The 11,443-nt window shown below is 55.2% G+C and overlaps 1 protein-coding gene across 4 annotated transcripts in view; it reads left to right on the top strand.

The window, feature by feature from the left end:
* The first annotated feature begins 54 nt into the window (after nt 1-54).
* Nucleotides 55-11,443, top strand: part of GRIK3 (glutamate ionotropic receptor kainate type subunit 3) — a 228,544-nt gene continuing 217,155 nt past the window's right edge. Inside the window, exon 1 of one of the 4 annotated variants that reach the window (XM_040469511.1) lies at nt 55-235. In XM_040469511.1, coding sequence (XP_040325445.1) covers nt 121-235 — 115 coding nt within the window. In that variant the 5' untranslated portion in view covers nt 55-120. The remainder of the gene's footprint in view (nt 236-11,443) is intronic. The other 3 variants (XM_040469514.1, XM_040469521.1, XM_040469503.1) reach the window with 3 other exon arrangements.

The following is an 11,443-nucleotide window of genomic DNA, read 5'->3' as shown; positions in this document are numbered from 1 at the left end:
ATGGGTCAGAGCAGCTGGGCCAGGCGGCGCCTCGGGGGCTGCTGCGCGCCCGCGCCTAGAGCTGCCGCCCCAGGGAGCCCGCCACGGCCGCGCCCCGGGCACGCTCGGCGGCGCCCAACGATGACCGCTCCCTGGCGGCGCCTCCGGAGTCTGGTTTGGGAATACTGGGCCGGGCTCCTCGTGTGCGCCTTCTGGATCCCGGACTCGCGCGGGATGCCCCACGTCATCCGGATCGGTAAGGGCTCCCTGGAGCCGGGGTCTCTGTGCGCCCGGGCGGGGGCGGCAATGGGGAGCCAACGAACGCGATCCCAAGAGATTTTTCCCGATCTCTCCGGGCCGCCGGGGCCGGGTGACCACCGGGAGCTCGGCCCGGTCAGGGCAAAGTTCCAAAGCCTGGGGTCACGGGCCCTACTTAGTGGGGAGGAGACAGCCGGGCCGCGGCGGGCGAGGGGCCCTTGGAGCGCTCGTGAGAGGCCAGACCTGGCGGAGAGGAGCGAAGCGTTCCAGCCCCAACCCGAGTGGAGGGCTCATTTCCCGGCCACTGCCGTCACGACCGGCCACAGACCGAGTTCTGGGAGCGGGCTTCTCCGCGGAGCGGGAACCCTGGGGGAAGGCGCCAACTTCTCTTTCCTCCTCGCTCCCGGCAGGCCCCCGCCCCCACCTGGGGAACAGCTCCAGCGGCCGCGGCGGGGACGCGAGGGACGGCTTCGCAGGACGGAGGAGGGGTGGGCGGCGGGTCTCTCCTCCCGGCGGCCGCCCTCGGCCTCGGGGGTGCCCCATCCAGCCCGGTGGCTTGGGGGAGGGGAGGGGCAGCCCCGGCCGGTCGCTCTTGCGTTCCCTCGCGGCTGGGGGGGAAGGGTGGGGGTGAAGGAAGCCACGGACGCTGCCCGCCGCGGCCGGGAATGTGGCGGGAGGGATGCGAGCGGTTTATAAAGTTAGCCGAAATCCCTCCGCAGCTGGCGGCGGCTGGCGGGGTTGCGCGCGGCTTTCCGGGGCTGCCGCGTCTCCGCTCTCTTCTCGCCGGAGACTCCTACTCCGGGCTTTAACTTTGTTGTGGCCGCCCCAGGCACCCTGTAGGCAGCGCTCTGGGCAGTGCGGGAGACCCTGCGGGGGCCCAGGCCCGCGCCCGCCAGGGCTGGGCCCGGCCTGGCCACGCGGGAGCCTGCCGCCAGGCCGGAGACTTGGGCCTCCTGGGTTCGCGAGGCGCCACCACCAGCATCTGGCACAGGGCGGGCAGAGCTCTGCTGAGCCAGGGCCACCTTCCCCCCTTGTGGCTCTTCTCCAGGAGAGGACTGCTAGAGGCTTCAGGGGATGCAGGGAACCGAGGTCGGGCTTGGTTTCCGTTCTTGAGGTTTTCCTAGGAGGTGGTCAGGAATCGGGGGGTTGAGGGGTACGTCTTCGTGGTTCGCTCCTGGATACCACAACCTCTGGAACTCAGTATCCGGGTGGGGGTAGTGCGCGGTGCTCAGCGCTGCCCACGCTGGGGTCTTTGAGTCCATGCCCGGGACCCTGGCAGACTCACACCCCGAGGCAGAAGAGGCACAGGAGGCAGAGGAGTCCAGGCACGGGACTCTAGGGACATCCCTCACGGTCAGGCTTAACCCTTTGCAGCCCAGGCTGCTCTTGGCAAGCCAAGCAACGTTTTGTATCTGCTTTTTTGCCTGCCCCAGCTCCCTGTTTGGTTAGCATTCCAGGGGCAGGCACAACCTTAGTACTGGGCCAGCACTTCTTTCATTCCCTCCTTCCTTCCCTGCTTTTTGGGGGCCTACGTGGAAGAGTGCCCTTGAGAGAAAGGAGAGGGGCCCCAAAAGGTGCTCTGTGCGCGTCCCACGCGTTGCAGTTTCCTTTCCTCTGCACGCGGGGAGCTGGGTATGCTCCCAGCCTAGCTTCAGGGGTGGAGGTTTTGGGGGCCCCAGGAAGTCAGGAGAAGGTGAGGACAGCCCCAGAAGGATGAGCTAAGGAGGGGCAGGATGGTGTGTCCTTAGCTGCCCCCTCTTATTGTGAAATTGACTTCACTGGGGGCTCTTCACTGCTCTGAGGGGAAGCCCCAGCCTGCCTGCCCTTTCTTGGGTTCATGTTGTAATAATGCAATTAAGGATGGCAAAGCCCTCCTCTCTTCTAATCTTCTTCGTATTAAGCCCCAGGATTAATTAGCATGTCGGCCCAAGCCATTTATATCAGAGAGCCCTGCCCCATTTGATTCCCAGCCCGAGGACTGGGGTGCTGTGTGGATGCCAAACGTGACCACCGGAGCTGTGCCAGCTTAGATGGAAGATGGGAAGGCTCCGAGGCCTCTGGGCTTCTCTGGAGCTTCCTAGGGAGCTGAACTCCCATCCTTGGGAGTCCGGGCTGGAGCCTTAGCTGGGGCCAGGGAAGCACAGTGGACATGGGCGGGCCCATGCGCGCGGGAGCGCACACACACACACACGCGCGCGCGTGCGTGCGCACACACACACACACACACACACACTTATGCAGAACCTAAACACACTGCCTTGGCTGGGTCCCCCACCATCTCCCTCTTCTGATCCACCCGTGGGATTCCAGGGTTTTCTGCCTGAGGCTGCAGGAATTGAGGTCCTGGAAATGGGGTTCGGGAGTATGCTGGGTGCTTTGTGGTTCCCGAGATTCGTGCCTGAGCTGGCTGTTCCTGGAGCCGAATTCTCCAGCAGGCAGGCATCCTCAAACACCAGCTTGGGAGAGGGTTTTCCTGCAGGTGTGTGAGGGGCTCTCTGGGCTGGGAGCAGTGTACCCGCCCCCTCTCTTTGTGCCTTTTTTGGGGGCTGAAATTTCCTCTTAGACAAGGAGATGGATAGCTCAGCGGTGTGACAGAGTGTTCAAACAATCCGTCTTGAATAGATGAATTGCATTGCTCTGTCTTTTTGTAATTGTGTCTATCAGAGGGAGAGGTCAAGGCATTGATTGCTTGGATGGTTTGCAAGTAACAAAGGAGAGCGAGGGAGAGAGCGAGGGAGAGAGAGTAATTGGATTGTAGTCTGCGGGAAAAAATGATCATTGATTATTTTATATGAATATGTGAAAGATGTATCTGCGTGTGATTATCAAGTGTTGCTCATTGAAGGTTTTCAAGGCATATTGTTCGGCATTTTATTATTACTCTTATCATCGTTATTATTGTTGGGATGGATTCTGGTCTTAACTCATGGGAAGCAGTTTAATGCATGGATCATCTCAGCCAGATGGGCTTGAGTGACCTTTTGTGGGAACCTGGATTTCCTGGTTATATGACCTAGAAGCTGAAGTGGAGGGGCCCTAAGCTGGGAGCTAGGAGGCCTGGGTTTTCTGCTCTCTCTTCTGCCCATTTATTGAGCCATTGTGGTCAAATCACACCGGTCCCCCCAACCTTGAGCCTCTGTTTCCCCATCTGTAAACCACCGTTGGATTGGCTGTGATGGTTTGGGATATTCTGTGGCTTCAAAGTTCCTTTTAGTGCAGACGGTGGGGACTGTCCGTGCCACTGTAGGTTTCATGGTTACACGAGGCTCCCTCGTATTACATGCATATGGTAGGATCGAGGGCCAGCTTGGAACTTGAAAAGGGATCCAGACAGTGGTGGCAGCAGCTGGGGAGCCCTGGTGGATGGTGATGATCTCTAGCCAGCCAGGGGGAGGTTGGGAGCCAAATGACTGCAGAGACATAAAGCAGGTGTATGTGTTGGGGATGGGGGTGGGGTAGAGGGGGAAGGACTGGCTCAGCTCTGGACTCTCTGAGCATCTACAGACAGCAGAACAGATGAGCCTCAAGACCCAGAACCTGGGCCGGGGGCGGGCGGGGGTGGCCAGCGGGCAGTCACAGCGGTCTCTCCCTGGGGAACGAGATCCCCCTCCCCCAGAGTTCCCCAACCAGCCCCGTCTTCATTGTCTCCGATCAGTTCACCCAAACGGTCCTGACCATTCGTCTCCTGAGTTTGGGAGCCGTGTGTAAAACAATGAGGAATTTCTTACAGTGACTGGTGATGCGCTGAAACATTGCCGCCTTGTAGGAGCAGACAGGAGCTGAATGAAGATCAATAGGGCTTTCCCCCCTGGAAGTAAATAGCTTCAGACAAGACCTGGGAGTGGCCCGAGGGGCCTTGGAAGGCATTGACTTGAGCAATTTCTGCCTCCACTTTCCAGCCCAGCCGCTCCTGTCAGCCCGGGCTTCCCTCTTCCTCAAAGCTGGAGTTTAATTTCTTCGTGATGCCTGCCTCGCACTGCGCTAAACAGTCTTTTGACATCAGGATGAGCTGGGGGTTTTAGAGGTGGCTTATGCAGGGTGAGCCAGGCACTGTGTCCTGACTAGGCTCCTCCAAGGTCATTTGCATTCCCCTGTTGCTGGCCTGACAGCCAGTCCAGCCTGATGTGCTATTTTGAAAGGGCTTTGAGGGGCGGCCCTTTATCCCCCCCACTCTTTCAGGAATGCAAGGTTGCTTGGCTGCTTTTAGGGTCCTTTCTGGGGCCTGGGAGCCTCCCTGAGTCCTCCTGTTCCGGCAGGCACTCTCTGTCCCTGCTCTAGGAAACAACCCCCTCGCGGTGGGGGGATGCAAGGGGGCAGGAAGCACAGATTCCTCTGTGGACATCACAGCGCTCCCTCCTCTTGGGGGAGGCACGAGGCCATGTACAGGGAAGGTGGCAGAGGCTGCTTGGGGTGTGCTTGTCAGAGGAGACTTGGTGGTACTCGGCAGCTGGGTTTGTTTCTGATCTGCTGAGGCCAAGCCTCCTCCATTCTGCGAGAGACTGCTGCCCCTGCCTCCTGTGGCTTCAGCCCAAGCCGTGGACCCTCCAGAGGGAACGCAGAGAGGCGAGAGCCAGTGCTCCATTTGGCTGGGCAACAGCAGAGAGGACCGAAGTTCCGGGGACAAGGCTGGTCCTCCCGAGGCTGGTGTGATGGGGCTGGAGCTTTGGATGGATCGATGGGCCCAGGGCCTAGTGCAGACGGGGCTGTGCCCATTCCCCGACAGCAGCACCAGGGGGCAGTGTGCCCGTGTCGAGGTATCCCTGTGTCTCCTGCCTGGGACCCCACCTGGGTCGGGAGTGACATCAAAATAATGCACAGCAATGCGACAATAACCATGACCCCCGCTTAAGAAGCGCTTACTAGGTGCCAGGCACCGCGGTGTTTCACACGCTGACTAGTAACGCGGGCGCATAGTAAGTGCTCAGTAAATGCCGCTGCATTTCCCTCCCCCCCATCTTATTTAACCTTCACCGCCGTGCGGGCATCATTTCCATTTTGCAGTTGAGGAAACGAAGCTTGGCAAAGTCACTTGCACAAGCTCACACGGGCAGTGAGTGGTAGACGGAGAAGAACTCCTGTCGGCCTGACTGCAGGGGTCCTGCGTGTTTGACGGTCCGTGAGGGCGGAGGACGAGGAAGCACCACCAGTTTGCACAGGTGCTGAATGGAGCACCCCCACCCCCACGGCTCTGGGCGCTGAGTGTGTCCTCACAGGGCCGGGCTGTGTTTGGCCCTGTGTTGGAGGTGGCTCTGTAGGTTCTATGACATTTAACCCTGCCAGTGCCAGTTTTCAGAAGCAGATAGCCCTTGTTGATGAGCTGTGTGGCAGATCCGCTTCCTGGACGGGAAAGGATGGATGGTCTTTCCCACCCTCCCACCAATAGACACACTGACTACATCTCACTTTGTCCGGGCTTCTGGACTCTGCCCAGTGCTTCCCTGGGAGCCTGAAATAAAGGATGAACTCTCCCTTGGATATGGCTGGTCCACCCATAGGAATCCTTCTGCTCCGGGGACTCCAGCCTACGTGTCCCCCTGGAAGCCACCGAGCTGTCCTCAAAGACATCGTCAGAGCCATGAGGGAAGGGCTCCATGTCTGTGCCTCGTCTTCGCCTCTGTCCTCATCAGCCAGTGACCTGGCCAGAGAAGGTGGTCGCGAATTGTTCTCTGTTCTTCTTTTTCCCCTCACCTCCCTTTCCCCTCCCCAACCCCATCCCCTCTCCCTTCCGACATCCTTTCCAGGCTAATAGGTTTTATGGTCATTTTATTTTTAAGCAAGAGTCACATTCTGCCCTTCCGAATAGAGCCTGCCTTGCCAGTCACTGAGACAGGTGGACAATCCGAGGCCACTGATGCTGGGCCCTGGAATCTTTATTGCTGTCTCAAAAGACACTGTGGTAGGGTGTGGGGACGTCGGTGCAGGAGCTGCTCAGTCCACCCTTCCCCATGCCACCTCTGGAAGAGCAAAGGCAAAATCAAATTTACTCTCCTTGTCCCTCATGTTCCTTCTTCTGGGGGACCCAGGAGGCTGGAATAATGGTGGCTTCCAGGGACGGAACTGTTTTGGAAGTGGGCGGAAACTGCATGCTGAGAGCCCCTAAAGAGGTGACAGATTTGGGATAAGCACAATCAGAGGGCTCATGGTATTTTCCAGGACCTCAGTTTCCCCTTCTGTAAAAATGGGGGCGATACTGTCTGCCTCACAGAGCCGAACAGGTACGACATCTTTCCAGAAAAGCTTAAATGCTGTCCAAAGATCAGCATTTCTTCTTGTTGTGGTTTGGGGCGTCTGACACCAGCACAGGGCCAGCACCGGGGTGAGGTGAGCGAGGCAGCTAGGGAGCAGAGTTGAAGCAGGCTCTCTAGTGGTGACCCTGCATTCGCACGACTGACCACGAGAGCGGGCGCTTCCTTAAATGTTGTGCCCCTAAGTGCCTCATTGGCCTGGACCAGTACCTGTGTTTGCTCATGGAGTCAGTTTTCTTCTGCTTCTCTTTGTGCCCCAGAGACAAAATCCTACCTGAGTGTGATTGGGAGTGGGGACACTGGGTCGAGGGCCAAGGGGTTGGGCTCGAGGACCACAGGCCATTCTGATTTGGCTTTCGTTCCCCGTCGGCCACCTTTTATAGGCAGCACAGAGCACTCCGCCCCGCCTTGCCTCATTTTATTTCCTTTGGAGTTATGTCCAGGGTCCCACTGCCTTTTACTCCAAACCTGGCCCTCCCCTCTCCCCAAAGCTCACTTTCCCATGTCCCCCTCCTTGTTTCCTTGGACCTCTGTGCCTTGTTTACTAATGCTGGTTGGCCTTGGCTGTAGTTATGCTTTGTGGGTTTGTCTAGGGCTTTCTCTAGTGCGTGCGTGTCCTGCCTCCCCCGTTAGGCCAGAAGCTGCTCCAGAGTGTGTAAGGCCAGCTCCCCCGCATCATTACCAAGAGGCAGAATGAATTTTTGCGGGGGAACCAAATAATATATTTCATTGATTCTAGGATGGACTTTCCTCCTCTCTCTTCTCCCTTCTCTGAAGTCAGTACGTGTCTCACGTGTCGTAGCTGGGGTTGCCTACAGGATGTTTTCTTTTTTGGCACCTCAACACGTAATGGCATGGCTTGGGTTTGATGAACTGTGGTGGACCTGAGTTAGACCGTGCGTCTCACATGTCTGCGCCGCGTGCCCTTGGACGCGTCACTTTACCCCTGGGTCTCCGTTCTCTCATCTTAAGATAGAAGTATTAGGATTAAGTGAGACTACATTCAGATGTTTTTGACCTGCAAAAATTTCCTGTGGCCGAACCTTAGAGTATCGTCTTCACAGAGTCAGTGCGGGGATTAAAGATGATAAAGTGTATGAAGCTCTTTGCTCAGTGCTTGATGTTTAATAAATGCTGGGAGAGAAAGGATTCTCCAAGGTTGGAGGCCATGTTCCTGCCATCAGACTGTGAGCTCTGAGGCTGTCTGCTTCCTACGTACCCTGTGCCAACCCTGGTGCCCAGTACTCCGTGCCGCTCAATACCTGGCATTTATTTACCCAGTGCCCACACACCCACATGCCCCGTAGTGGAAATGGTAGGGTCCGGCTGCCTGTGACAATTATCCACCACACTAGGGGGAGAGAGAGGTGCCCTTTGGGATGCTTCTGTGTGTCAGCTCCCAGACTCCTCCTGGCCTGCTATTTATCACATACCTGCAGCCCATGGGGTGCTGGTTCTTCCTCCCAGGTGCAGTGTTTTAGCTGAAATGCATTTTGCATGTATTCAGGACCGAGGAGACCCTGGTTGTGGGATGCTCTTTAGGGACTGATCCGGAGAATCCTTGTCAGTCCTTCTTGGATGTAGAGTTCAGTCTTGCTTCTTGGGCAGGCTAGTATGGCCCCGAGAGGGTCTGCGGCTAGAGGCTGGGCCCCAGGGGATAGAGACCGCTGGCTCTGCTGGGAGACATCAAGTAATGAGGCCACGGCAAGAGCTGGGGAGGAGAGAGTCCCCATGGTGATCATACAGATCGGAGATAATGAGATGGAGTGAGATCCGGGGGGAGTGGCAGCTTCGACTCCAAATCCTTTGGTGCCATGCTGAATGGTGGTTAAGGAAGGCAGGGGAAAAAAGGGAGCGAGAAGGAGCTAAGATTCCAGTTTGTGTGAAGAGGGTTCCGATCCATAGGAGACAATTAAGCCTTGCGCTATTAAAGGGACTGATGCAGACAGGCTGCCGATGGAAGGGGGTTTATAGAGTTCTCAGAACAACTGCAGGGATGAGCTCTTTAAATATGGGAACGAGGGAGACTTCTGCAAAGCCTTCCTGCATCTGCTTTGCAGAACTGAAATATGCTATTCCAAAAAGCCTGCCCAATTGGGCGGAAAAGCAGGAGCAGGGAGCCAAGGACTTCCCAGGGCTCCACGCATCACATTTCCTATCTGTGGTGGAGAATCACAGAATCTAGGCTGAAAAGGACCCCAGGGGTCATTCTTAGGCCTCTGGTTCTCAACCGGAGCCTTGCACCAAAATCACCTGGAATGCTCATTAAACTACAGATTGCTGGGCACCCGCAGAGTTTCTCGTTTGGTAGGTCTGGGGTGAGACCTGGGATTTTACACTTTTGACAGGTCCCCAGATAATGCTGATGCTGCTCGTCTGGGCATTACCCTTTGAGGACCACTGGTCTCAGTCACTGGAGGGACCTTCCCCTAACCCCCCTTATAGGTGGATATCTGGTCTCTGATTGAACATCACCCGAGATAGGAAGCTTACTACTTTTGACCCTCTTTTGTTCTTTACTGCGAATGTTTCGGCTGACTCCAATCTTTGTTGCAAATACCCGCCCCCCCCAAAACTTGTCTCCCTGCAGTCCCAGGGAAGGCGATAGAACTTGGATGTTGGGAGTATAGGTTCTGAGATCCATCTGTCTGAACTTAAACGTGTTCCCCCGTCCAGGCTCTGGCACTTGGGATAAGTCACTTAGCCTTCGATTTCCTCACCTGCAAAATGGGGATAATAATAGATTTGGCCGCGTGGGCTCATTGTGAGAATTAGTATGCCTGGCAGAAGAGCAGCTTTCAATGCACTTTTACAATCTAGCATGTGGATAAGTTCACAGGTTCTGGAATCTTCTGCTGGCCCGAGTTTGAGGCCTGCCTCCATCAACTTCCCACCTGTGTGATCTTGGGCAAATTTATCTAATAATAATAACGATGATGATGATGATGATGATGATGATGATGATATCTGCCTCACAGGGTTGTTATAAGGATTAAATGAATTAATGCATATGAAGTGTGTAGACCACAGCCATGGGAAGCACTCAACAAATGGTGTCCATTATTCTTATGGTACAATAGCCATGCTCACTGGTTCTGGTTCTGGTCTGCTCCCTATGCTCCCATGCAACCCTACGGAAATGTAAAGGCATTTCTCCCAATTAGAGATGCTCAGTTCTTCCCACCAGGCGTTGAGAGCTAAGCTAACCCCAGTGCTGCTTGTGTGTTACACCCAGTGAGTGCCTGGCTTCCTCGGACCTCAGCTTCGGTGTCTCCTTGTACAGCCCAGGCCAGTTCAGCCTTCTCAGCAGCTACTTCACTTTGCCGAGTTAGACTGAGCTGGCGGTCTCTTGAGATCCCCTGGTCTTTTTCACAGGCATCGCTGCTGATCTATAACTTCTCTCATCTTCCCTTTGGCAGTGATCTTTTGAGCCTAAAGGCAGGACCTGTCATTTATCCTCAGTAAATCCCACCATGGAACCTTCAGGCAGTTATTCTTGCTCGTTGTTCCTGGACCACCAGCGCCTGCTTCTGGTTCAACATCCTCAGGAAGTAGGCATGGATTTCACCTGGCCTCCCTCTGGGGGGTCTGTGGTGGACAGGTTAAGTGGTTATTGGCCTACACTACGGTGGGGGCTGGGAATTGCTGCTCTGGACAGTGTAGCTTTTGCGGCTCCTCTTCCATTGTTTGCCTTACTCCGTGCCATCTGAGCCTGAGATGAGCCCGCCTTCCCTCCCTTCAGCTATTTCTGCCATTGACGCATTAGGCAGGAAATGACCAACGTCAGAGTCTGTTGGCTTAATTCAGTAATCATGGATCCACGATCCTATACTTTAACCCACTTCAAAACCCCACTAGCTTCCTTATACTTTCGGGCCCTTTAGGACATGCCCCGGTTGGCAGACCTATACTGTATCCCTCCTTGCCTCATACACACTCTGCGCTCCACTATACTGAACACTCAAGTCCGCAGGAGGCACCGTGCCTTCCCTCACACCCTGGGGCCTCCACTCTTGTTATTCTTTGCAGACAACTTCTAGTCATCCTTCAGGTTTCAGCAAACGTGTCTTTTCCTCCAGGAAGCTTTTCTTCATGTCTGCCCACTTCTTTGGGCCCCCACAGCACCCTGTATTTCCCTTATCGTAGCACTTATTATATAAGCAGGGACCCCGATGACTTATTCACCACTTCATCTGGTGCGCCTAGCACAGTGGATGGCACATAGTAGGTGATTAATAACTGTTGAATAAATGAATGCATTGATGAATACAGTCATTTGAGTAGAAGTCCACACTCCTGCCCTGTTACTCAGCTCAACATTTTTTCCATCTGGTCAACAAGATTTCATGAAAGGCATTGTTAGAGCCTTCTACAAAGTCAAAGTTCTCATGATGTCTGCGGTGTTCTGACACATGAATTCAACACCTTCTATACCAAGACTTTTTCCGTGTAGTAGCTTGGGCAGAACTGGAATATTCAGGGGAGTGGGTCCTTCGTTCCCGGGACTAGATTGGTCTTCATATCCATTGTTTGGTTCATACTGTGATGATTCTCCTCGTGAGAGACACAAGGTGTCTGTTTCCAGAAGAAACTGTAGAAGGGCTCGTGGTCCTCCTGTCTTCCTGACCTCACCTGTTTCTCCTTCCCACTTGCCCCTAAGCATCCCTGCTGCTCCCTTGGGTTGTTGAACCCAGCAAGAGAACTTCTGCTACTCATCCTTAATAGGCTGGCCACTTAGGACAGCTGCTAGACAGGGATGTTTTGCCGCTTACACTGTGGCCAATTATAGGTCAGGCCTCTCTGTTTGCCGTCGTCACCACATCACTTACTCCTGCAAGGATGTCTAGACAACAGGTCTACATGCCAGCTTTGTGTAAAGCAGAGGTGTTCAGGCTATATGGACAGTCAGCCTGGGGCATTTAGCCCTGGGGTTGAGTGCATCATCTGCACTGGGTTCTTGA

This window comes from Herpailurus yagouaroundi, unplaced genomic scaffold (genome assembly GCF_014898765.1).
Source record: "Herpailurus yagouaroundi ecotype Mexico unplaced genomic scaffold, PumYag 77, whole genome shotgun sequence".
Lineage (NCBI taxonomy): Eukaryota > Metazoa > Chordata > Mammalia > Carnivora > Felidae > Herpailurus > Herpailurus yagouaroundi.
Note: the sequence above shows the minus strand (reverse complement) of the source record. Positions and strands in the feature narration are given on the sequence as shown.